The 27,622-nt window shown below is 44.8% G+C and overlaps 1 protein-coding gene across 1 annotated transcript; it reads right to left on the bottom strand.

The window, feature by feature from the left end:
- Positions 1-13,063: 13,063 nt before the first annotated feature.
- On the bottom strand, positions 13,064-27,186 carry TAGLN3 (transgelin 3). The gene is made up of 4 exons (XM_066241071.1): positions 26,720-27,186; positions 25,403-25,577; positions 15,098-15,200; positions 13,064-13,543 (listed from the first exon to the last, which is right to left on the bottom strand). The coding sequence occupies exons 1-4, from the start codon at positions 26,897-26,899 to the stop codon at positions 13,402-13,404; spliced, it is 600 nt and encodes a 199-aa protein (XP_066097168.1). The 5' UTR covers positions 26,900-27,186; the 3' UTR covers positions 13,064-13,401.
- Positions 27,187-27,622: the final 436 nt, after the last annotated feature.

The following is a 27,622-nucleotide window of genomic DNA, read 5'->3' as shown; positions in this document are numbered from 1 at the left end:
CCTATTTATCATTATGTAGTGACCTTCTTAAAAGGCTGTTTCATCAGATATAAGTAATGCCATCCCAGGTTTGTTTTCATTTTCATTTACATGAAATATTTTTTTCCACCCCTACACTTTCAGTCTGTGTGTATCTTTTGTTCTGAGGTGGGTCTCCTGCAGAAAGCGTATGTATGGGTCTTGCTTTCTAATCCCAGCAGCTACCCTATGTCTTTTGATTGAAGCATATAACTCATTTACATTTAAGGTTATTATTGATATGTGCTTATTTAGTACCATTGTATCTTTTAAACCTATAATTCTCTTTCTCTTGATTTCTTTCACTCTTTTTTTTTCCTCTTCTTATAGCAGACCCTTTAATATTTCTTGCAATACTGTTTTGGTAGTAATAAACTCCTTGACCGGTTTTTTTTTTTTAAGTCTGTGAAGCTTTTTATTTCTCCTTCAATTTTTATTTATTTATTTATTTATTTATTTATTTATTTATTTATTTATTTATATTAAGTGAGAGGCAGGAAGGCAGAGACAGACTTCTGCATGTTCCCCAACCAGGATCCACCCAGCAGTCCCCCTTCTGAGCAATGCTCTGCTCATCTGGAGCTACTGCGCCACTGCTCAGCAACCAAGCTATTTTAGTGCCTGAGGTAAGGCTATGGAGACATCTTCAGCGTTCAGGGCCAACTTGCTCAAACTGTTTGAATTATGGCTATGGAAAGGGGAGAGAGAGAAAGAGGATTAAGAGAAGGAGGGGGGTTGGAAAAGATAATCACTTCTCCTGTGTGCCCTGACTTTAATCAAACCCAGGACTGCCACTGCCAGGCCAACTCTCTACCACTGAGACAACCAGCCAGGGCCTCTTTTTTAATTTTAAATGATAGTTTTGCTGAATAAAGTAGTCTTGTTTGTAGATTCTTATTTTGCATCACTTTAAGTATTTCTTGCCAATCGCTTCAGGCCTGAAGTGTTTCTGTTGAGAAGTCAGATGTAGATGTCAGCCTCCTTTCTAGGTAATTAATTGCTTCTCTTTTGAAGCTCTTAGTATTCTTTCTTTGTTTCTTAACTTGGCATATTAATTATAATGTGTCTTGGTGTGGGCTTTCTTGGATTCATCTTTAATGAGACTCTCTGTGCTTCTTGAACTTGTGTGACTTTTTTCTTCATCAATTGAAGGAGTTTTCAGCTACAATTTTTTTTTTATTTTTATTTTTTACTCAGAGAGAGAGACAGACAGACAGACTGCAGAATGGAAAAGAGAGAAATAAGAAGCATCAACTGGTAGTTGTGGTACCTTAGTTGTTCATTGATTGCTTTCTCATACATGCCTTGACCAGGCGGCTCTAGCCAAGCCAGTGACCCTTTGCTCAAAACGACTTTAGGCTCAAGCCAGCAACCTTGGGCTTCAAGATAGCAACCTTTGGGTTCAAGCCAGTGACCATGAGGTTATGTCTGTGATCCACGCTTGAGCTGGTGACCCTGTGCTCTAGCTGATGAGCCCATGCTCAAGCTAGAGGAGCCTGTGCTCAAGCCGGTGACCTCAGGGTTTCAAACCTTAGACCTCAGTGTTCAAGGCCGATGCTCTATCCAATACACCACCACCTGATCATACTCAGCTATGATATCTTCAAATAAATTCTCTATCTTTTATTTTCTTCTTCAGGAACCTCTATGATATGGATGTTGTTTCTCTTCATGTTGTCACAGAAGTCTCTTAGAGTGTTCTCAGACTTTTAGTTGCTCTGTTTCAGTGCTTACATTTATCTTGTCCTCTAAATTGCTGATTTGATACTTCCCTTCATCCAATCTGCTGTTGATTCCTTCTAGTACAGTCTTCATTTCAGATATTGTATTTGCCATTTCTTACTGGTCCTCCTTAATGGTGTCAATGTCCTTTTTAATGCTTATTAAGTTCTCACTCTGATCAACCATTCTTGCTTTAAGATCCTTGAGCATTCTAATTACCATTACTTTATTTTATTTTTTAAAAATATTTTACTGATTTGAGAGAGAGAGAAAGGCAATGGGGGAGGAGCAGGTATGAGCCTTGACTTGTTAAGCCCAGGGTTTGAAACTGGCACATCAGCATTTTAGGTCAACACTTTATGCACTGTACCCCTCAGATCAGGCATAACCATTATTTTAAACTCTGCTTCTAGTAGTTTGGTTTGTTCCATTTCATTTAATTCTTTTTCTGGGCATATCTCTTGTTGATTTATTTGGGTCATATTTCTTTGTCTGCCCATTTTGTCTGTGTATTAGGTAGCTCTGTTCTGGCTCTCAAAATGTGTGGCATCTTTATGAGGAAGAAGAGCTCAGTGGTACTAATCTCCAGGCTGCCTGAGTTCCTTGCTTTAGGAATGCTTCTTTTCCTTTTTTAAACATTTTTTAATTTATTCATTTTATTATAAAGAGGGGGAGAGAGAGAGAAGGGAGCAAGGATCAGGAAACATCAATTCCTATATATGCCTTGACCAGTCAAGTCCAAGGTTTCAAACTGATGACCTCAGTGTTCCAGGTTGATGCTTTATCCATTGTGCCACCACAGGCTAGGCAGGAATGCTTCTTGATGGTTATATTTACTCTTATGTTGTATGTGAGTCTTGAATCAGTTGGCCTTTTCATGAGTGGAGTTATCTCTTCAGGCTGGCTGGCTCTAAGGGTCAGCCTTGATCACATGTATTAGATGTTGTGCAGTGTCTGTCCTGTCGGCCGTATTTATTCTCCACAGTGTCTGGTGTCTGCTGGACTCCTCTTTTGGGCATGCTGCTTCTGTATCTAGCTGAGTCTAGCATTGGTGTGGTCTGCCACCTACTACTGATTATGTTGGTTCTAGATCCTTTGGGCAAGGCTCAAGTATGGGTTGGCATCAGCTATTGTTTGTAACCCGCCATGGGCTACCTGTCTGGAGCTACTGCTCTGTTCGCTATTTGTGTCTGTGTTTTCAGTGTCTGAGTAGTGTGGAAAGGACCAACCTGTGTATAAGAATCAGCATCCTGGCCCTGGCCAGTTGGCTTAGCGGTAGAGCGTTGGCCTGGCGTGCGGGGGACCCGGGTTCGATTCCCGGCCAGGGCACATAGGAGAGGCACCCATTTGCTTCTCCACCCCCCCTCCTTCCTCTCTGTCTCTCTCTTCCCCTCCCACAGCCAAGGCTCCATTGGAGCAAAGATGGCCCGGGCGCTGGGGATGGCTCCTTGGCCTCTCCCCCAGGCGCTAGAGTGGCTCTAGTCGCAGCAGAGCGATGCCCCAGAGGGGCAGAGCATCGCCTCCTGGTGGGCAGAGTGTTGCCACTGGTGGGCGTGCCAGGTGGATCCAGGTCGGGCGCACGAGGGAGTCTGTCTGACTGTCTCTCCCCGTTTCCAACTTCAGAAAAATACAAAAAAAAAAAAAAAGAATAAGCTTCCTTCTGCTTGAGAGCTGACAGCAACTTCATACAAGGGCCCAACCTCCATAATATTTGCCTCCACTTTTCAGCTGCTCCACTTCCTCTTTGTCTTCCCACAGAGTCTTCTGTAGAAAGACTGTAGTATGGGCTCAAACTGGCTTCACTCCACCAACCCCTCTGCAGACTGCAAGTTTGATGGATAAGGGCAACTCTGGTCATGATGACAATGTTAGTGGTACCCCTTACTTTAGGGGTCTCTTGGTCAGAAGCTCAATATGGAGAAAGTTTCTCCTACTCCAGAGCCTAATCCCTGACTCTGATGGATACTCCAATTCTATTTCTCCTCAGTGGGATGAGCTTCAGGTTCAGTTTAGGTGAGGCTGACAGCCCCCTCTGCAGAAGTTCTTCCAGTGGGGGAGTTCTGGTCTCAGGTACTAAGAGAGTCCTCCATTGGAGCTGACTGTGTCCCCCTCAGAAGTGGCTTAGCCCCTCAACTGGTCCCAACAACAGGCTCCAGAAAACCCACACCTTTAATGTCAATGCTCCAAGCCTCTCTCCCTTCCCTCTGTGGAACCTAGCCCGGCAGACCCAGGCCGTCTAAATATGGAACTCCACCCTGTCCAATGCACACACACTGTGCTGGTGCTGACCACAGAAAGTGGAACTTGCCTCAGCTGGACCCAGTGTCTGGTGAGCCCTCCTTTGGGGCACACTACCAGCAAGGTCCTGTTCTCTGCAGGGCTGGCCCCTGGATGTGCCAGCCCTGGGCCTCCCTGGAGGAAACTCGGTACAATCTAGTGGGGGACAGTGCCCGTGACTGGCCCTCAACAGCCTTCTTGGAGCTATAAACAAATCAGAGTTTGTGGCTGCCTCTGCTGGGCCACACATGCATTTTAATATTTTATAATCATATGCACGAAATTCTGAGCAATGAGCATCCTGCCCACAGGATGATGACATTAAAAAGGGTGTTTCATATTCTCTAAATTGTCTGAATATTTTTTAGTATTATCTATTTTAAAATATAAAAAGGAGGCTCTGATCAGATGGCTGAGTGGATAAAGCATCCTCTCCATACACCAGAAGTTGCAGGTTCGACCCCTGGTCAGGTAGGGCACATGAAAGAAGCAATCAATGGATACACAACTAAATTGAACAAGTAAAAGTGAAACGAGTTGATGATTCTCTCTTTTTCTCTCTTTTCTCCTCTCTATCCCTCTCTTTCTCTCAAACCAACTGAAAAAAAATTTTTAAATAAATAAATAAAAAGGCAAAACTATCATGTCGGCTTTAATGCACAAATACCTTGAAGCTAGAGTGACAGTAACTAAATTAAGCATGCTAAATATAAAAATCCATGTTAATAAACCAGTAGCAAGATAATAAAATAGTTACAAACCAGCATTTAGAGTCCCTGTGTGCTTCTGAGGAGCATTGATTGCTTCAGATTCTCACCTATTATGGATTCTGTCACGACTCCTTCTTGCAATATAAGGCAATTTTGACTTAATCACATATTGCCAGAAGGATAAATGTTAAAAAAAATATTTGATTACTTTTCTATTGTTGTCTAGGTGTACATGATGGCAAAGGATGGTTTTGATGTGAAAATTTCTGTTTCTTTAATGTCCAGCATGTCCATATCACATGGAGAAAAACTAAGCACCAGAGGCCTAGAGGAATACTTGCTGAGTGGCCCCTCAGCTACTGGTTTTAAAGGCACCCTGGAGTCCCTGAGAAGACACAGGGTTTGCATAATCACTATGCATAATTTATTATCTCTCAATCACCTCTGCTTGTAATTAAAAAGAATATACAAGATGCTGAATAGATCTACAATTTAAGAGAGGAAAAACCTGCTGTTTTTTTCTTTTAATAGACTTTACTCTGGACCTAATCAAGCCATTAGATTATTTTATGGAGCTGAAATGTGTAAAGAATCTATCAAGAACTGGCACTTGCCATGTGAAGTGGTTCTTAAACAATGCTTGGGAGCAAAGAATCTTATCTTACTCAGGAGATAAAGTGGACTTAAGCTCATTCATTATCTGCATGTGAAGACAATACCAAGGCCCAGTGAAAGATGGCCTTGAAGCTACATCATTTGAGAAACTGACCGTGGCTATTGAAATAAGAAAATTTAGCCTTCAAAATGTCCAAAAGAATGAAGAATACAAAACAACTTGCAAGAATGATGTGCTCTTTTCTATCAATAATGCTACCATAATTTAAAATTTTACATTTAGCCTGACCTGTGGTGGCACAGTGGACAGAGCATCAACCTGGAGCTCTGAGGTCACCAGTTCAATACCGTGGGCTTGCCAGTCTAGGCACATATGAGAAGCAATCAATGAACAACTAAGTGAAACAACTATGAGTTGATGCTTCTGGCTTTCAGTTAAAGTTTACATTTACAGCCCTGGGCAGTGACACAGGGATAGAGCATTATTCTGGCACATGAGAGTTCCAGTCTTGATCCCAGGGTTGTACGTTTGATCATGAGTGTGCTGGCTCAACTCAAAGGACACCAGTTCAAGCTCTGGTCAGGACATGTATGAGAAGCAATAGATGGGTGCACAACTAAGTGGAACAATGAATTGATGCTTCTCTCTCTCTCTCTCTCTCTCTTCTCCCTTAAACTTTCTTAAATCAATGGAAAACTTTTTTTCATTTACTGTTACCATCATAGTGAAAGATTCATAGTCAACAGAATTATTTCAGTTGAAATGACTGGTGAAATTTTCAGTTTTGCTAATTTGAGGTCATAGCAATTACATTTACCATCAACAAGAGTGTTGCTATCTATGATGTAATTATAGTGTTCTGTAAATAATAATTAAAATTGCAGCATGCCTGGAGATAAAAGCATAAGATCTTATAGAAAAATAAGCTTAGTATTTTCATTAACGTAGACCCAGCTTTAGTCACAGTTGTTGGTGGGAGGGGTGATATGTAGAGAATTCTAGCCGACTCTGCCTGGAGCCACGTTTTCTTAAGTCATCTTTTTGTCTTTGACATACTAGAGAACCAAAAAAATAGAACATGCATTCACACTGCAGCCGGGCACACTACAGATGGCACTAGCCATTAGCAAATCTTCTTGTTCCTATGATCTAGGAGCCTTAACTTTGGCTCCTGGGTTGAGGCAGAAGATATGTGAAGCTGAGATCTGTGTCTCATCCTGTGGCAAACCTGCGACCATCCATGGTATAATTAATAGCTTTCACAAGGCAAGCTCTAATTAAGCTGACTGAATTTTGGCATTTTGTTTTATTTTATTTTATTTACTTTGTGCAGACAGAGTTAGACAGAGGGACAGATAGGGACAGACAGACAGGAAGGGAGAGAGATGAGAAACATCAATTCTTCATTGCAGCACCTTAGTTGTTCATTGATTGTTTTTTCTCATATGTGCCTTGACTGGGGGGCTACAGCAGACTGAGTGATTTCTTGCTCGAGCCAGCGACCTTGGGCTCAAGCTGGTGAGCCTTGCTCGAACCAGATGAGCCTGCGCTCAAGCTGGCGACTTCGGGGTCTTGAACCTGGATCTTCTGCGTCTCAGTCCTATGCTCTATTCACTGCGCCACCACCTGGTCAGGTATGGATTTGGCCTTTTAAAACATAACTTAAAAAACAAATTTAATGACTTTTTTAAAAGATCCTGACTTTTACCTCTACTCTGTAGAGGTCCAAGATGGAATAAGACCCCCAGGCATGGAGACATAGGTATTTCTTCAATTATTATGGCCCTTGCTCAAGTCCACTCAGGAAGGATATGTATTAAATCCCAAGTCCCTTCTTCATTGTTTGAATTCTGTTGGGTTCAGATAGGTTAGGACAACTGGTAGAAGTAGACAACATCCCATGATGGCATAAAGCAGAGGCTCATAAGTTCAGCCTCCTCTAGCAAACATTCCCTGACTAGGCCAAAGATCCTGCCTTCAGAGGGTCCGAGTGAACACTGCTCTCATTTGGCCCCTAACTTAAACAAGCACCTAAGGATACAAAGAACTGTAGATTATTAAAAGATTAAAAATGAAACTGCTCTTTGGCCCAGTGATTCTACTTCTGGGAATACAATGAGAAAAACCAAAGCACTGATTTGAAAGAATACACGCACCCCTATGTTTATTGCAGCATTGTTTACAATAGGCAAGATCTGGAAACAGCGCAAGTGCCCATCAGTAGATGAATTGATTTAAAAAAGCTCTGATTCATTTATATAGTGGAATACTACTCAACCATAAAAAAAAAAAGGAAATCACACTTTGCAACAGCAGGAATTGACCTGGAGATTATTAGGCTAAGTGAAATAAGCTAGTCAGAGAAAGATAAGTACTCTATGATTTCACTCATATGTAGACTCTAACAAACACAACAAACTAACAAACAAAATAGAAATAGACTCAGGTAGAGAAAAGACTGGCAGCTATCAGAGGGGAGGTGGGTTGTGGGGCTGGGTGAAAAATGTGAAAAGATTAAGCAAAAAAAAAAAAATCATAGATACAGACAACAGTATGGTGATTACCAGAGGGAGAAGGTGGTGGGCAAAGGTAGAGCATATAGAGATAAATGGTGATGAGACTTGACTTTGTGTGGTGAACACACAATACAATATACAGATGATGTATTTATTATAGGATTGTACACCCGACATCTATATAATTTTATTAACCAATATCACCCCCCAAAAATTCAATTAAAATTAAACTTAATTTATTTTTTAATATTTTATTTATTGATTTTTAAAGACAGAGAAGTGAAACAGAGAGAGAGAGAGAGACAAGGAGAGAGAGAGAGAGAGAAGGGGGAGGAGCAGGAAGCATCAACTCCCATATGTGCCTTGACCAGGCAAGCTCAAGGTTTCAAACCGGCAACGTCAGTGTTCCAGGTCGATGCTTTATCCCACTGCGCCACCATAGCTCAGGCTAAAATTAAACTTAATTTAAAAGGAACTGTAAGTTGTATTCTGTTCACTCAACTAAGACTACAGGTTCATTTAATTAAGAGCCATGTCCATATTTCTTTGTATCTCCTAATACATAATACAATTTCTTAAAAATATTAAGGACTCAATAAATTCTTATTGACTGACTGATTGACAAGTATGGTTTTCTATTCATTTCTATATCTTCAGCCCCTAGATGACTTTTGCTGGTTATCAGTACAGTTTGAAATAAATAAATGAATAAAAAAAATTAAATGCTACATTAGGGCATTCATTTAATAATATGTTAGGATGAGTTACTAAGAGAGAATTAGCAAAAAGGCAGTGTATTAGAAAAGAATGAACATTGCTCTGGAGGCCAAGAAAATGGATTAAAATCCTCCTTCAAAAATGAACCCACTAAATGATGTTGGTACGTCATATCACCTTTCGGCTCTAATATTATTACAAATAAGATGCAGAACTTGGAATAGGTGATCTTTCTATTACTTTAGAAGAGGAAAAGGCAAGGAATGAAGGAATGGAATGTGGGTGCGAGTGTTACCCCAGATTAGCTCTGTAAGAAAGTGGGTTCCCAAAGAGCCATCCACTTTACCATAAAAAAAGATTCTCAAACAGAGAGAAATGGATCATTCTAACAGGTATTTAAAATACCTTGGAGCCTGACCAGGCGGTGGTGCAGTGGATAGAGCGTCGGACTGGGATGCGGAAGGACCCAGGTTCGAGACCCCAGGATACCCAGCTTGAGCGTGGGCTCATCTGGTTTAAGCAAAAAAGCTCACTAGCATGGACCCAAGGTCACTGGCTCGAGCGAGGCCTGCTGAAGGCCCACGGTCATGGCACATATGAGAAAGCAATCAATGAACAACTAAGGTGTCGCAACGAAAAACTGATGATTGATGCTTCTCATCTCTCTCCGTTCCTGTCTGTCTGTCCCTATCTATCCCTCTCTCTGACTCACTCTCTGTCCCTTTAAAAAAATTAAAATACCTTGGAGTTGGTTAGATTTTATTTTATTTAGAAACTTTTATATTTCCCAGGTGAAATTGGTCTACAATTTTCTTGTCTTATTCTCTTTGGGTTTCAAATCAATGTTGAATTGACCTCATGAAGTGAGTTGTCTTTTCCTAACAATTTCTGAAACTTATGAATAGCTTTAAATTTTCTCCAAACAGGACATTTTCCTTAACACACTCTCACCTTCCCCTGGTCTCCGGCTTCTCCACTCATGCTATACACACCATGTTGATATGGTCTTAGAATTTTAGTTTTGAATTGTTATAGATAAAATTTTTATCTCTTTTTTCTTTTAGTTCTTGTTTATTTAAACAAGAATAAAATTTTCTCACCCCACCCAACCACACAATCTCCCTCCCTTCCGCCCACTCTCTGCCACACCCCAACGATGCCCAAATCATCTACTTAGGAAGTGACGCCCCACAGGACTCACAGCTCCCCATTAGAAGAGTGGCGGCCAGAGCTTGTCCTTTTGATACTTTTATGTTTTGTGTTAAAAGCTGAGTTTGAAAATAAATAAGAAAAAAAAAGAATAAATTCTTCTAACTCATTTATCCACATTCTTACATCAAACAGCATTTTCCTGGTAATACACATTTCTTACTGGAATACATAATCCACTGTGTATTCAAAAAGGGTCTCTTAATATTGTTCCTTTCAGGCTTTAAAAATTAGTTAAGCGTTCAACTTTTCTTCTTCAGTACCTTGAAAATATGCACAAGGGTTACTGTTGAGAAGTTCAATGTAAATTTGATTTCTAAAAATATATATGTAACAAGCTTCTACTCTTTAAAGTTTTGAGAATTTTTATTTTCAATGGTCATACATTTTACCATAATGTTTCCCACTGAAGACTCTCATCTTTTTTCTTTTTTCTTTTTTGGCATCATAGACGTTTTTTATTTTTTATTTTATTTATTTATTTTTTCATTTTTCTGAAGCTGGAAACGGGGAGAGACAGTCAGACAGACTCCCGCATGTGCCCGACCGGATCCACCCGGCACGCCCACCATGGGGCGACGCCCTGCCCATCCTGGGCGTCGCCATATTGCGACCAGAGCCACTCTAGCGCCTGAGGCAGAGGCCAAGGAGCCATCCCCAGCGCCCGGGCCATCTTTGCTCCAATGGAGCCTTGGCTGCAGGAGGGGAAGAGAGAGACAGAGAGGGGGGGGGGCGGAGAAGCAAATGGGCGCTTCTCCTGTGTGCCCTGGCCGGGAATCGAACCCGGGTCCTCCGCACGCTAGGCCGACGCTCTACCGCTGAGCCAACCGGCCAGGGCCGTCATATACGTTTTTTAAAACTTAGTTTTTAGGTCTGGGAAATTCTCAAAATTATTTCTTCAAAATTTTTCTCCCATACATTGATTTTTTTTCCTCTTTCCTTCTGGGATTCCAATTATAAAATTTCTGACCTATATTTTTTGTACAGAGTGCCTCGTCTTAACACTCCAATTTATTAATTTGGTAATCCATTCAACTATCAATCTTATTTTATCTTACTTATTTTATTATGTTTCATAGAACCACATGATTTTTCTTTACGATGGATTATTGCTTTATGTTTCCAATATTTCCTTTATTCTTTTAGTATATTAGACTGAACTTAAATGATTCTTTTGACTGGCCCATGAATTCTGCTCCAGTTGATAAGGGTGGTTCAGTGTGTCTTGATGACAGCACTTACTGCACTCCTCAGGGGTTTTCAAGTTGCTGCCTGTGAACTCATTTCCCCGAGGTTACCTGCTACCTTGACTGCAAATGCAAAGTTAGTAAAGGGAAAAAAAATCTCAGGCTATAGCTTGGTTCACTTCTGGTGAATTTGGGAAATATGGAAGTGGAAAGACTTGGAACTACAAACTGGGCTGTCTATTCTGTTACCTCCTATCTCAATTCTGACCACTCTACCCTAGAACCTCAAGTCTTTCAAGAGCCTCATCCCCAGGCTGTCATCATCTGATAGGACCAAAGGGATGGGAGCCTTGAGGGGGTGGGTGGAACATGTTGGAAGGAGGAAATGCCCTCGCGCTGGTAAGTTTATCACTGTTCTTATCACTGGCTTCTTACTCCGGCTGGGCTCTAGTGCTACCCTGGATTTGGCAGGCTACTTCTTTCCAGCTCTATTCCGAGTCTGCTATTTTTTCTGTTTCTTATTGTCTCTGGCATAGCCATGGTGGAGCCTGGGCAAGGTGAGAAACAGAACAGGCAGAGCCTAAAAGCTCTCTCCCAAACCTGTCACCCTGCTGATGGAAGCTATTTCTCATGCCTCCCACTCCCAATCCCAAACGGAAATCTAACCACCTTCCATCTCTCTCCTGGAATTTCCTGCTAGTCTTATTTCACAGTTTAGGACCCATCAACTTCCTCCTTTTACTTTTCTAGGAACTCCAAGGTAAGCTTTGAGGAAGGAATTCAGCTGCCATGTTCATGTGACATCATTCCAGGAATGGACGATTGACCAGCTGTTATCAGATGTCATTAGAGTTCCCAAAGGATATATTAGGTACCTTAGATGATGCACAGGCTAATTTCCTTCAGTCATCTTTTTTCTTGTTTTTTAAAAAAATACTGATTTCGGTGCCATGGCTTAGCTGGTTAAAGCGCCTGTCTAGTAAACAGGAAATCATGGGTTTGAATCCCAGCGGTGCCTTTGGTTCCAAGTTCTAACCTAACAAACACTGTTTGGCCATGGCCAGTTAGCTCAACTGGTCAAGAATGTCATCTGGAAACAACCAAGTTGCGGATTCAATCCCTCGTCAGGACACACACAGGAAGCAACCAGAAAATACATACTGCTTCCTTCCTTTCTCTCCTCTCTCTATCTCTCTAAAAATCAATAAAAATTAACCCCTGGTCAGATAGCCCAGTTGGTGGGAGCATTGTCCTGGAGCACAGAGGTTGCTGGTTTGATACCCTGGTTGGAGCACATACAAGAGCAGCTAGGTCTTCCTGTCTCTTTCACCCTGCCTCTCTCTCTCACAAAAAGAAGTCTTTTAATATCTTGTACTGAGTCCTAATATATAAAATAGTTAAGTTTCCCCCCCCCTCATTTCTACTGGTAGCAAGAATGAGATGAATTGGTTGTCCCCAGACTAATTTGACTTCTTAATTTTCCTGTGGAGGAGAAAACCTTTAAAATCTGTCTGATCCTTGCTAGAATTGTCATAGGCAATAGTGTAGGGGTATAGACCATATAAATAACTGTAAGCAAGCAATCTGTGTTGCCTGTCACTCCTAGCTGATGAAGAAACAGTGTAACTGTCGCTACCAGACCCAGGGTCTGGCCAGTAGGAGTAAATTTATTGCTAAAGAAATGAAAACTGCTCCTTCCTTCAACAAATCATCACCTATCCATTCGATAAAAAACCCATCCATCAGATACTTCCTGGGCAAATATAGAGTGTGCCTTACATACGGGGGCTTCGACTTGCTCAACCCTGTGTCCTCCACAGAGTCTAGTATAATTAGCACAAGGTAGGTACTCAAAACATACGTGGGGACCAAAGATCTTATTCTTGAACTCATGACATTAGGCTCTCGGGGTGGGCAAAACTATTTCTAAACTTTCTACTACAGTTGCAGAGATAAACATTACAGGCGTGGAAGGGCTTCCCCAAAGCTCACAGCTGCAGCTACAGCTTAATTCCATCCTGCCAGCCACCTGAACAGAACGGAAATCAGTCCTGCCTGCAAAGTCCCTAAGACAAAGAATGAATTTTACACTTCAAGACACAAGACTAATTTGTTTATTCTGTGTGTTCTATAAGTTCAGGAGGGAAACCTTTGACAAATAAATAAATAAATAAATAAATAAATAAATAATCAAACAGAGACTTGAGGGCGAAGAAGGGGCCGAGGAGGGGGAAGCGGACTCTTTGCATAGTTCTAAATGAACAGAAGGTGGCAGCAGTAGGCAACGCGGATTCTCAGCAGAAAGGCAGCACTTGCAAAAACCAGGAACAAGAGGCTTTGAGAAAGGTCAGTAGGTGACTAACTACTTCTTCGTCAGAGACAGTGGTGTGGAACGTTCGTTCTCTCTACTGGGGCTGAGATGCAGTGTCTTACATGATCTGCCTGGGCATCCCGTACCCGGTCATGCCTGCCTGGGAGGCGCCCTTGTTGCTGCCCATCTGCAGGCCTATCACGTTCTGTCCCTGGCGCAGCTGCTCTTCTGAAAATCCTCTTCGATTCTGCTGGGCTTTCCTAAGCAGAGGGAGTGAGATGGGAAAATGTCATTCTGACAGTTTGCAAACCCTTCCCAAGTTATGCAGTTAAGATAGATTTTAGTGGGGAAAGAGGGATGTCACCGGATAGAAGAGCAGGCCCTATCCTAGGCTATGGTCTGGCCATGAACTATGGTCCTACTGTGATACATGAGCTCTTACTCATGAGAAGCCTAAGTGGTGTTCTAAAATCTCCAGCAAGATCAGAAGCTGCCTCTCTGAAGACTTCGCTCTTAGACAGCTTTCCTGTCATCTTTTCCCCTCACAGTGACTTCAAACCCTTTATGAAAATTAAAATCAGCTCTATTACAAAGCATGTCATTAATCTCATTTCACCCTTCCCTGTAAAGGCCAATGTTTAATTATCCATTATAGAGCTGAAGGACCTACAAGTTATAAAAGGGAAATTTCTTACTCTAGACAAGAAGTCAGCAAACTTCAGTTAAGAGCCAGATACTAAATAATTTTGGTTTTGGGGGCCATAGAAATCATGATAGGTCATTAATAAAGCCCGGACTAAAAGCAGGGTTTCAACTGGCCAGTATCTAGGAGAGTTTACAGACCAGGTTCTTTTTAAATGACCCAGACTTGCACCTTTTTATAACTGTCAAGAAGAAAAGGAGAACAGGGAAATGAAGAGTCAATTATCTGTTCTTTTTTCTTCATTTCCCATTGAGTTATTGGGTTGAATTTAAGTTTCTTTGCTATCCCTAACCACTGGAATAAAAAAAAACCCAAGACAAATCTCCTTAGGAAAAGACCCTTTACTGAAATGACCATATACTTTATTATCCAGATCAGGCCACTTCTGAGAGCGAAAGTAAGAGCTATTAATAAGTACACTGGGACAACGGGCTTGAACAGTATGTCCCAGGCAACTAGGGCATATTTTCCCTTCATTAAGTGGATGCATAGGTAGATAAATAGATGAAAGATAGATAGATAGATAGATAGATAGATAGATAGATAGATAGATGATAGATAGATGATAGATAGATAGATGATAGATAGATAAATAGATAGATTATAGATAGATAGATAGATGATAGATAGATAATGATAGATAGATAGATAGATAGATAGATGATAGATAGATAGATAGATGATAGATAGATAGATGATAGATAGATAGATGATAGATAGATAGATAGATAGATAGATAGATAGATAGATAGATAGATTCAAGGCTCTAATCCAAGCATAATAAATGGGTCATAATAAATCCAAGTTTGGACATCAAGCCGCCACCACCAAGCAATTCAGTCCTGCTCAGTCTCAGGAGAGACAGACCGGGGCAGAGCTGGAGGGTCCAGTTATCTAGTAGGAAAGGCCCAACCGCTCATGCCTTCGGTTGCACTGAACATCAGTCAGCATTGGTCTTTCCTTACCCTGGCCTGGGGGACTCCGTTGTGGGACCAAGAGTACTTGTTCCTAGGGACTTTGTATTGAAATAGCCCCTGGGAGCTCCGAGGTTGAAGAGCTCCCTGTTATTAAAATCATGCTCTGCACCAGCACAGCTGAGAAGGGGTGTTACCTGTGAAACCAGGATGGCTCTCCCCGGTAGCAGCCGTCATCCTTGGTGACTGCAACACTGCCCAGAGCCATCAGAGTCCTCTGCACAGCCGCCATGTCCTTCCCTGAAAACCAGTGAGGAGATTAAAGCCAAGCAGGTGTCAGCGCCAAGGAATCTGGAAAGATGGGGCTGATCTTCCAGAAGGAGGTTCTGATAGCGGTCGCACTCAGGAGACAGGGATTTCAACTAGTCCTCAAAGGTCTGAAGACAACCACAGCCAAACCTCTCAGAAAGGAACGAAAAAAAATTTTCTCGGGTTCATTCTCTTCTATATGGTGCACACCAGAGAGTCCTAGCATCTAATGCATTCGAAGTTGCTGTGTGAATCCACATTCCAAACACTTGGCAACTCAGATCCAGGTGGGCCCCTGCAGTGAGCAGGCGCCCTGGCCTGGGCGGGCGCTGCAGGCTGTAAAGGGCAAGTCCTGGGAGCAGGCTGCAGGGGTGGACTGCAGAAGGTTTTCCTCAGGACGGGAAAGGGAAAAGGAGGCTGGGAAGAAACTGGTGGGATGGATTCACTGCATGAAACCCCAGGTGGCTTCTCTCTTTCACTTTATCTGGGTTAAAAGGGTCTAAAATCACCCATGTGCATCAAATTGTGTATTCACGCAGCTATGTGGGCTGGAGGCCGAGCAAATGAAGAAAAACAAATCAACACAGAAAGCACTCAATGTGACACATTGATAGGCCCTTTATTTTGTGCTGCTCGAAGAAGCTAATGGAGAAAATAAATAACGAGTGGGTGTGCATGTATGGGAGAGGGAAGGAGAGAGAAGTGTGGTGTGCCTGTGGGAGGAGAAGCACTGTGATAGGAGGAGCCCACGGCCTTAACCCACGGCCTAGATGACTGGACCCTCCAGGTCAGCCTGCTCCTCCCATCTTTTCTCCCTTCCTCCCTTCCAGTTGACTGACAGGTCCTGGACTGAGAAATATGCCACTGTGTTTCGAACTAGATTCAGGGTCCGTGCTAACCGAGTGTGTGGTATAAAAGCTACAGGCACAGGTGAGAAAGGAAGGTGAGCTGGAAAAGGTAAAGGCACTCACTCAACGGCTCTCTTCAGACTGAGTGAACCATCTCTGGCCTTGTGGCCCAGCTGCTGCAGCTCAGTCACTGGGGAATACAGAATTCTTGGGGAAAGGCAGATGGAAAGTGAAAATGGTGTAGAACTAATAAAATAAGCAACTAAGGCCCAGAGAGGAAGTCCAGTTTAGGATGTCCATTTGTTCGAAGATGAGAGAGCATATCCTTCTTCCCATATCTCTCTCAGCCATCCCGTTAACCATGGGGAAATTCCTTGGATCCTGAGGCTCTGTGGGGCTGGTTAATGGATTCAGGGGTGAAATGCTGTCAATGGAGAGTCCCCCAGACTCAAGGGACAGGCGGGGTGGTGAAGAATGGAGAATCTGGGTGGCAGATAGGAGGAGAAGGGAAAAAGGAATACTGAGAATCAAGACAGAAAACTCACGATGGTAATTAGAATGGTTCTTATGCAGATGAAAAACATTTCTGTAACTGTCACTGAATAACAGGATCCTTGAATAGTTTTTAAAAAATAGAGCTGTGGTGATGCTATTCTGAAGGTTCACTCTGGGAAGAGAGAGGGAGAGGGTTTGCTCTTAAGTAGTGAGTCATTAAAGAGAACCTAGAGAATGATCAAGTGCCGTAAGGCTCAGGAAGGTTAGGGTGTATCACTCATCTCCTCTGTGTACAAAGAGCACACTGAAACTGGGTCTGATGGTTGGAAAGAGTGGGTCTGTACGTCCAGGTTCTGGGAATGTGTGCTGCTTGACAAAGAATTCAGCCACAGACACTCCCCTGGAGCCATGGGTGCAGAAGCAAGTTCTGTTAACCGTGGACCCAGACACCTTCACAAATGACACAAAATAAAGGATGGACAGAAGTAAGTTGGGGGGAAAAGGAAGATATCCAGGAACCTAAAACTATAAATACAATGCCACCCTCACCCCAGACAATGGGAAAGATAGCAATTACATGATTGAGGCAAAAGAAGTTAAGGAAGGAGGCATTGGACCAGAACAACATGGAAAGGTTTTACTTAAGAGAGTTCCCAAGGCATGAGATTTTATATAAATTATAAACTGGAGATTTAATTAATTATGCAACATTGATCCATAGAATTGATGTTACTCCTCCCAGTGTATGTATAGAAAAACTAATTTAGGCCCTGGCTGGCTGACTCAGTGGTAGAGTGTCGTCCTGGTGTGTAGAACTCCCAGGTTCAATTCCCAGTCAGGGCACACAGGAGAAGCAACTATCTGCTTCTCTGCCCCCTCCTCCCTCTCTCTCTCTCTCTTCCCCTCCAGAAGCCATGGCTTGAATGGAGCTAAGGTGGCCCTAGGCACTGAGAATGGCTCCATGGCCTGCCTCAGGTGCTAAAAATAGCTCAGTTGCTGGGCAATGGTGCAGCAGCCCAGACAGGCAGATCATTGCCTGGTAGGAGGCTTGCCACATGGATCCCTGTTGGGGCTATGAGGGAGTTTATCTCTGCCTCCATACCTCTCACTTAATTAAAAAGAAAAAAAAAGAACTAATTCAGGGAGATTAATTAACATGCTCAGTCACCCAACAAGTGAACCAGGGCCTGGCTCTACCTCTGCTGTCTGAAAATAAAGCCTACAAATTGTCCATTGGGCTGCCCTCCATGGCCCCATTGCAGACTGGCAGAGGCACCTGCCTTAGAGATCAGGGATGACCCACGGGGATGGCAGTGACAGCAGAGGGGGGGCACTGGAGGAGAAAACAAGGTCAAGGGCACCAACCCCAAATGGCGGGAAGTCTTTGAGGGTTTTTGTCTGAAATAATTTCTCCAGGTCTCAACTAACTCAAATATGATTAAAGCATGAAAAAGCAGCTGGGGCTAGAATCCCCATCAGTGTGCAGCTCAAGTTCATTGTTGTCAAGATTCTAAATAACATAATGAACAGAAATCGATGTCTGTAACTGATTCATATCGAGCTTGGTTTTTTTGGTCACATCTGGTTAGTTTTCTAATAATGGCTCCGGCACTCTTGGGCTGACAAAATGGCAAGAGGATCTCTACCCAGCCTCACTTCTCTTGACACTTCAGAAGCCCAGATCCGGTGCTGTTGGGTAGAAGGGGGGTGTTGGTGGAGGCTGCTTCTTGTCACTGGGGGTCAAACATATATATAAAAGCCTAAAGGGACAGTGAGAGGAAGCAGTTTCCATGAAGTGTGCCAGGGAGAAAGCAACAGATGCTAAACTGCTGTGCCGCCCCCAAGCGCACCATCTGCCTGGCCCTAGAACAAAGCTTGCTTCAGGCCGGGGCTTCCCAAGCTTCTTGGATGATTTAAGGGATGGCGAATTTGAGGTCATTTCTTGGAGAGAATGATTCGACTGGACTGGGGTAGGGCCTGAGGGTTTATATTTTTAATAAACCCCATCAGGCAGTTTGAGAAAATGTGACTCCCAAACTAGACTGATCATCAGAGTTCCCTGAGAATCTTAAAAAATCAGAGTCTGGGACAATCTGTCGAGCTGATTCTGAAGAAGCCAGATTGGAGCTGGAGCAAGCACTGCTCTAATTCTTTGGTTTTCAATTGTTTAAAAAATCAAAACGTCTGGCCTGTGTTAAGTACTAAGTAGTGTTTGTTAACAATAACTGCTTTCTTCAGAGATATCTTCTACGAAGTCGAAGAGTAAAACCAATAATTAGAAGGGCTCCGATCCAAGTTGTGAGCCAGCTCCGAAGCCTGGCAGCTTGGAATCTCTTCGCTGCCTGAAAGCTACCCCTAGATTCTTTGTCAAGAGTTTGAAAACCACTGTTCAAGGTTATTCTTCCAAGACAACAGCCCTAAAAGAACCACCAACTAGGTGCTGGGAATTTTCTAGATGTTCAAGAGCAGAAATGAGACTGAGCCCTCTTAGTGATCTAAAAACGAGACCACTGGCCACAAGACGGGTAGTAACACACGAAAACAGAGAGGCCAATCGGGCTACGTGGAATCTTCTATTCCCTTATCACAGGGAAGCTAGTATTAAAACCTGAACTTGTGTAAAAAAAAAAAAAAGATGGTGGCATAATAGCTTCCCTATCTCACCAGCAAACCTTTCCAGAGAGGCTCAGATAGCAACTGACACTTTCACTTGACAAGAGAGTGTTCCCCATTTTCTGCATTATCACAAAGCAATGTTTCTCCACATGTGGTCTTATACTCTAAACTACCAAATGATCATCTGTGGAGAGTGGGGCCAGGGTTTCAGCATTGTAAGGACCCCTGGCCAACCCAGGGATTCTTTGTTTTTTTGTGTGTGTGTGTATTTTTCTGAAGCTGGAAACGGGGAGAGACAGTCAGACAGACTCCCGCATGCGCCCGACCAGATCCACCCGGCACACCCACCAGGGGCAACGCTCTGCCCACCAGGGGGCGATGCTCTGCCCCTCTGGGGCATCACTCTGCTGCGACCAGAGCCACTCTAGTGCCTGGGGCAGAGGCCAAGGAGCCATCCCCAGCGCCCGGGCCATCTTTGCTCCAATGGAGCCTTGGCTGCGGGAGGGGAAGAGAGAGACAGAGAGGAAGGAGGGGGGGGGGAAGCAAATGGGCGCTTCTCCTGTGTGCCCTGGCCGGGAATCGAACCAGGGTGCCCCGCACGCCAGGCCGACGCTCTACCGCTGAGCCAACCGGCCAGGGCCAACCCAGGGATTCTTAATGCTGACCAATTTTGAGGGCTATTACCCTAAATATACTAGAACAAAGATTTTGTTCTCTTAATTTTTTTATCACTTTCATGATAGCTTATGCATGTCTCTGAAGAAAAAAAAACAGAACAGTAAGAAAAGGAAAAAGAAAAGAATATAAAAAAGCCCAGAGAGATATTATATTGGTGGGGAAATTCAGGTTGGACACTCTACTTTCAATACTAAACATCAGTCCTATGGTCAAAGCTCTGCTTCAGAGCCTCTTCCATATTATATCAGTTTTGACTTGTCCTTGCTAATCTTAGATTGCTGGGGGTTTTTCTGTCATTCTTGGACTTACAGAGAAAGCAATCAGTGGATGAAGAAACTATTTCTTATTTCCCTGAGAAATAACTTAGTCATAGCCCCCATTCTCTGTTCAAGGTAGAGAAAATATTGCTATAGTCAATGGTGAACTATCAGGAGGCACACTGGGCTTGCACTGTGGGTTTGATGAATTGTTGTTGCTTGTCTCCCTGGAGAAACTCTCTCGGACAGTGGTTCTCAAAGTGAGATTCCCAGACCAGCAGAAGCAGCATCACCTATGAACTGGTAAGAAATGCATACTGGAGTTTGAGAACCCCTGCTGGAGGCAAAGCAGGCCAAACACAATAGTGAGCAGCACTTGGAATAAATGCTAGAAAGGCTGTTCTGATAGAAAAGGGGGCTTCAAACAAGAGGTATCTGTGATGTCTCAAGTCACTACAAGTGCCTCACAATACCCCACAAATATCTCTCGGATTGGGTGAAATGCCTCTTTGCTCTGCTGTTGAGGAATAAATGACACATGCAGTGATGCCCTAGCCCCACCCTGAGAATATATTTGGACTTTCCAGGCACTACACCCGGATGTAAAACCACACCTCCTCCCTAACACCTAGTCATCAGGAAGAGGGAACAGGGAGGCCTGACAAACTAGGTGTCCAGGATCATTGTTAGTAGCATCACTGAGAAGAGTACCTAGATTTGATTGATCTGGGAGTCTTTTTTTTTGTATTTTCCTGAAGTTGGAAATGGGGAGGCAGTCAAACAGACTCCCGCATGCGCCCCACCGGGATCCACCTGGCATGCCTACCAGGGGGCGATGCTCTGCCCATCTGGGGCGGTGCTCTGTTGTGACCAGAGCCACTCTAGTGCCTGAGGCAGAGGCCATGGAGCCATCCTCAGTGCCCGGGCCATCTTTGCTCCAATGGAGCCTCGGCTACGGGAGGGGAAGAGAGAGACAGAGAGGAAGAAGAGGGGGAGGGGTGGAGGAGCAGATGGGCACTTCTCCTGTGTGCCCTGGCCAGGAATCGAACCCGGGACTCCTGCACTACCACTGAGCCAACCGGCCAGGGCCTGATCTGGGAGTCTTGCCTGTTCTGACATTCTAGAATCTCCATGTGTAATGTTTACCAGATAGTTATGCCAAGAAACCCAAAAGGTTAGTTGCTGATGGATTTACAGTAGGGAAAAGAAGCCAGCGCTTATTAGGTGTCTATTAGGCATTTCACGTATTTAGTCTTGACAAGAACCCTCTGTGGGAGACACCAGACCTGTTTACAGGGAGGGGCGTTGAGGCTCTGAGAAGCTAAGCAGCTTAAACAAGGTCACACAAGTAGGATGTGCCTATCGAAGAGTTTCGACCCACCTACCTGGCTCCAAAATCATGCTCTTTCCACTGTACCAAGATCGTATGGGTCTGGAATTGGGGGAAAACATCAAGAAGATATTGACCAGAAGGTGGTCAATAAGGTCAATAAGGTGACCTATGAAGCCTGCCCCTCCCTATTGCAGAGTGGCAGATGAAATGAGGGCAAAGGTCATCCAGGCAACCCTACCAACTTCTCTGTGAAGCCCTTAAAAATCCATTTGTTACAAGACAGGATTTACACCTTTCAGCCTTGCTCCTGTGCCCTCAATTTGTATTAGTCTTTGAAAAAGGCCGGGCAATAACGGTAGTAAGTTTTACATTGATTATACTCTCTCATTGTCAGACACTAGTCTAAGCATTTCTCCTGCCTTACCACACATACTCCCCATATCAACCCCATGAAATAGGTAAGGATTATTCTCATTTTACAGTCGAGAGAACTGAAGCTTAGAAAAGTTCACTGATACATGTAGGGCTGAGGTTTGAACCACGCAGTCTATTTTCTGACTCAAGAGTCTACACTTGACTCAGCATACTGAACTAGCTCTCACCTATTCTTTCTTTTACAAACACATTCCTTCCTGTTCTTGTTCCTCCTTTTCTCTCTTTCCCTCTTTTCTTCCAAAGATGCTGAAATCCAACCTCCAGTTTGCTCTCCTCTGAGTCACAGCCAGCTGAGACAGCCCCGTCCCTGCCCACCTCTGCCCTTTCCTGTGCCCCCCCAGGGCACATCTGAAAGTCACCAGCCAGGCTTCCACGTTCTCTCATCCAAGAGGGACTTGCTCGGTCCCATTGCTCTAAGTGCCCTCACTTCTTCCACGTCGCCAGTTTCCTCCCAGGGGAACGTCCAGAATATCCCTGTGCTTGGGTTGGTTTCGGAACCATTCAGCCCTAGTTTCTTGTTTAAAGCCCTGGACCTTTCATTCTGGTTCCCCCATCTCGTTCTAAACAATTCACGTTGCATCTAAATGGATTTTCAGGGTAGTGGGTACATCTGGAGCCTCTTCATGTCTAGATAAGTGAAGCTAAATGAGATGGCATTTGGCAAGCCTGGGCTCCTGCAGTTTCACATGTCTGCGATGTAATAGCACCATGTTGTCACTGGACAGCCGTGGACAAGCAGAGCCCTACTTGGGAAAATGTTGGGGAGAGGGGTTGGGGAGCTGAGAGGTGTCGAGCGTAAAACTCCTGCAGAGAAAGAAGGGAAGTAATCAAGCAAGGAAGGCTGAACCTGCGGAAGCCACAGCCACGTGCATAGAATCAGGACTGACTGTGAGTAAACTGAAAACCACAGTCAAGGTGTAGAATAGTAGGGAGAATCTGGCACTGAGCTAAGCAAATGGCTAGTCTAATAGCTTTGTATACAGACACGTACACTCTCCTACACACACAGGCATGCCAATCATGCCTTGCAGCATCCCTCCGATGCTGGCACACTCATCCTAAAACTCATGAGTGACAGCCACCTCTTGCAGAAAGGGTGTGGCCTCAGTTGCTAAGTCCCTGTGCTGTACTTGCTAAGGCTACCGCCCCTCCCCCATGCTCTGCTTAATGCAACCCACATCCCCACCTCTTGCTCCTTTGCACAGTCACCAGTTCTGGCCTGAGCTTCAGGCAGTGATCCTGGGCAAGTCAAATATCCCCTTTAAAGCTTAGAATGAATTTCCCTGAACTTCAGTCCTCAGCTGCTCCTTCAGAGAGAGGGCCACCAAGCCCTGGACACTCCTACGCATCTGCTTTCCTACGACCATCTATCCCTACCTATTGCAAGACCTACCTGTCGCAGGTCACCCACAGCACCCTTGGGGTGGGTTTCTGCCCCTATTTTCTTTAAAGCCCATCCTTCTGCCCTGGAGCAAGACCTGTCAGTGTCTGCCTTGCTTACTTTTTCTAGGAGCATTAACCTGTCCTGGAGTCCGCAGGTTCATTACCCTATCTCATGCCTGTCAACCTCCCCCTTTCCTAAGAGGTATTTCACACACAAGGCTGGGCAGGTGGTATAGACCTCTACATGCTTTGTTTGTCAAAGACCACTGCTTCTTATATCCCTCCCCTCTCACTGTCAGCACCTCTTGGGTATAAAGTTTATCAGTATAGTCTTTGGAAAAGCAAGAAAGGTGAGTAAAAGATCCTTAGTAATGGAAAGACAGAAAAAATCCCTATGGATCCACACCTCCCACACACCTCCCAGGTTCTCATCCTTCTATGCTTCCTGTACTTGGGGAGCCGCGTGGGGCCCCTTCCCTTTACACAAACCTCCTAGTTAGCACAGAGGCTCCAGCCCTTTGTCCCACACAGCCCTGACTCATCCTTCTCTTCAGTCTCATCAGTCACCATCGTGACTCAACAGCACATTCATAGTAGCGGTGAAGGCAACAGCTTCCTGGCCAATGCGCCGCATGGCAGACTAGCTAAGGCCTTATTCTTTGGCATCAGAAAGGCTGGATATGAGTCCTGGTTCTGCTAATTACTAGCCAGCCATATGATGTACACATATAACCATGAGCAGGCTCCAGTTTTCTCATCTATGAAATAAGCACATTAATGACACTTATTTATAGAACTGTAGAGGAATTGATTGGTGATATGTAGTAAAGCACTTGAACCATGCTTAATTCATAGGAAAATATCAATAAGCAGTAGCTATTGTTATTAGCTCAGGGCAATCATCATAGTTTTGGTGTAAAAAGAAAGTCTCAACTGTGACATACCATGGAGGCAAGTGCCCATAAAGTCAAGGCCTAGGCCCTAAGGCCTGGATATCTGAGTTTCTAAGTGATGGCAAACACAACAAATACTGATTGATGGGCGGCTTAGGATTTTAACTTCTGATCTGTGAGGGAAACAGGAAATTCAGCACTCTGCCTGACACAGAGGGGTATATGAGGATAAAGGAGGTAATTGTTTCTTTTTAAATTATTTAATAGAATGGTCCTCTGCTAGAAACCTATTTCAACCAACATCTGAATGTCCTTTAAAATCCCATTGTCTGTTGATCACAGGAAAGTTACGCCATTCTCAATGTCAGCAGAACCATCCGCGTCACTACTCCGAGTATCCTTTTGGGCCAGCCAGTGATGACCGCCAGTGATAATGAGCACGAGAGGGCACGGTCAACCTGGAAACCTGCTTGGACTGTCCGCACCTCCCCGCACCCAGGCAGGACTAGCGTGAACAGTTGCATGGGCGTGCACCTACGTTTGGGCTCAGGAATATTAAATATTATGACCATTGGTCCCATATTCTCTGGCAGTGTCTCCATTCACATCATTTCTCCCAGGAACGGTGAATTGTTGAATACGCTTAGAAATGTGATTTGATTTTTATGCATCTTAAGATTTCTTAAGTCAATTTACAAATGTGAAAGAAGAAATCACTTGTCACTCTCTCTGAGAGAGTATGTACCCTGAAGGTATAATCACCGAGCTCCCAGATAATAGTTTAATAAACAATATAGTTGAATAAACAGTTGAGGTGCTTTCTATTTGCCAGACTGAGTGACAGAAGTGCACCAGGTGGCTTTATCTATGCCCCCCTCTGTGGGTGTGTCAGACCCCCCCATAATCTTCCAGTAGCGATCATTTGTTCAGAAAGGGTACAATGTGGGAGGGATAGCAGAAATGAAAGGCATCCATGTAACCCTTTTAGCTTCCTCGCTGTTTACTCTTTAGTTTGTTGGTTCCTGCTGTGCCCTGGGGTGAGCATTCCATTAGAGGAGCACACCCCTTTCAACAGAACATTATAAAGGCGAGGCTGACAGCACCCAAGGTGACAGCTGGTAACCGCCCCCCCCCCACACACACACACACAAACACAAGCACAGGGAAGAACACTGTGAGCAGGTTTCACAAAGAAATGGGTAAACATTTCTTTGAGGGAGGGGAGAACAATCCCAGAAGGCACAGGGCTGTTTACCTTCCCATAAATCCACTGTCTGAAAAATGTCGGTGGTCCTGACGCCATAGATCTCCGCAGCTTTTAGGAACTGGGAGATTTGCTCCATCTGCTTAAAAGCCATCTTGGACTCTGAGATCTTGGCAATGGGCTCTTGTCCAGGTGGGTATAAACTATTTATCAGCTTGCACAGGACCTGAGGAGGAAAGGAGGGGACACCATCGGTTTTCCCTTCATACTTACCTGTCACTAATGCAAAGTGAACCCTAGCCCCCACAGGACACAGTGGACAGGTTTGGGCACAGGCAAGTCTTGGGTCCCAGGAAGGCATGGGCTCTGGGCTGAGTGGCCATACCATACCCCAGAGACCCAGGCAACCCCGTTCCCAGGTCTGCTGCTGACCTCAGTGAGTCCAGTAGCCTGGGAATCTCCTTCCGTGCTTGCTCCTCCCTTCCATTTTCTAAGTGAGGTTATGACTGTTTACAGACAGGGCACAAAGTACAGGGACGAGGCCAGGATCCCAGACTTCTATACAGGGATGAGCTGTACCCAAGGTCATCAAATACTGGAGTCTCACATCATTTCTTCTATCAAAACGCAGATCCAAATCAGGCTTCAGTAACTCATCCCATATGCTAATGATGTGTACATGAACTGAACTGGGTACCCTCTTCTTGGGTACTGACAACCCAAGTGCTGGGCAACCCAACAAAAGTGTGGGGTAGTAGTTATGTAACAACAGTTCATCACACTCTGCAGGAAAAAGAGGGGCTTGCTTGAATCAGCAGAGCCTGTGGTCCCTGATTCTCTCATTTCCCAAACTCACAAGAGCCATCTGGTCAGAAAAGTACTTATCACGTAAGGATTCCCTTCAGGTTCCTGAGAACACCTCCATTAAACAGACAGACATTGAGCAGCCAAGGGAGCATGGCTCCGGGAAGGAAGGTGGTTAGTCCCCCAGCACCCCCCCCCACCCCTTTGTTTTACTATGTAACCAGCCCGTTCCCCTGGCGAAGGAATGGCTCCAGATGAGCGGATGCACCAAAAAGTCTGGAGAGATCTCAAAGAAATACTTATCTCTATTCTCACTGGGAAAGCAAAAGGGCTTCAATTTGCCAAGAGCTCAGAAGGAAGCTGCAATGTTGAATGGGTGGAGAATCCTCTGAGCTAGCTAGGGAATTGTGCAGGGAGCCCACATCTTCCCTTCCTGAGAAATAAAGGCGTTTCCATTCTCTCCCCAGGGGGCACAAAGCTGGTAGCAGCAGCTCCTCTTGCAGCCTTCCCTGAAAAGAGAAGGCTCTGGGAGGTTTTCGTCCCCACCGGTTTCGCCATCCTTACCGTCCCGTCCATTAACCATTGCTGAAAATGGGCCCTGCCCGGGGGCGGATGCTCTATGTCCTCGGCGCACTGCAGGATGATCCAGTCCACCAGCTTGTTCTCCAGGTCCGCGTCATACTTCTGCTCGATCTTCTCCTGCACCTCGCGGCTTAAGCCGTAGCTCGGGCCCCTGTTAGCCATCTCTGCAAGAGAAGCGAGGACACGCGCGGCATCCACACAATAGCAGCCCGGGTTCCGCGGGGGCTGGGAGGTGGCTGGGCCGCCTGGCCCAGCGGCAGAAAGCAGGCAGAGAGCCGGGCGTGGTTTAAATCAAGGAGCCAATGAAGCCACTGGGGTTTCACCTACAAACCCGGGGAAAAAAGGGCAGCCACGCGCCAGTGACTAGAATAAAGCCCCTGCGGTTCCTGGGCGAGCGGGGGAGGGGCCGGGGGTGCTGGAACCCGCCTCTCGGTCTCGCCTATTAGGGAGATGAGATGATGTACAGGACTCATAATGGTAATCGAGGCTGAAGGCAAGAAGGGGGTTGGGTGGTCGTTTCTTACCCCCTGTAGTAGCACTTTGCAAAGGCAGGAACCCTGAGGTGGGAAAGCTTAGGTAATTAACAGGCGGAGAGATGAGCCGCCTGGACGTCCAGCTGCTGAAGCTGCATGGCGTTTGAACGAATGGTGCACTGATTCGATTTTCTCCTGGTTGAGGAGGGTCACGCCAAGGCCGTCGTTAAGAGCTTTCCAAAATGCCAGCCCCCTCACGCGTTAGTCAAGCCCGCTCACTCCCTCCCGCAGAGAGCTGCTTTCTCGCTGCACAATCCTTCTCCCTGCCCCCACCTCTGCGAAAGGCAGCCGGTGGTATCCGAGGCCACCACCCAGCTGCACAGGGGATGAGGCCTGGGGGAGGGTCCATTCA

Source organism: Saccopteryx bilineata, chromosome 8 (assembly GCF_036850765.1).
Source record: "Saccopteryx bilineata isolate mSacBil1 chromosome 8, mSacBil1_pri_phased_curated, whole genome shotgun sequence".
Lineage (NCBI taxonomy): Eukaryota > Metazoa > Chordata > Mammalia > Chiroptera > Emballonuridae > Saccopteryx > Saccopteryx bilineata.
Note: the sequence above shows the minus strand (reverse complement) of the source record. Positions and strands in the feature narration are given on the sequence as shown.

Bases quoted from the DNA above. Each gene is read 5' to 3' on its own strand.
- TAGLN3 (XM_066241071.1), bottom strand. From the start codon at position 26,899: ATGGCTAACAGGGGCCCGAGCTACGGCTTAAGCCGCGAGGTGCAGGAG. The intron at 25,578-26,719 runs GTAAGGATGGCG...TTTCCTCCTCAG, and splicing joins AATGGTTAATGGACGGGACG to GTCCTGTGCAAGCTGATAAA. The intron at 13,544-15,097 runs GTAACACCCCTT...CCCTCTGCTTAG, and splicing joins GAGCCATCCTGGTTTCACAG to GAAAGCCCAGCAGAATCGAA.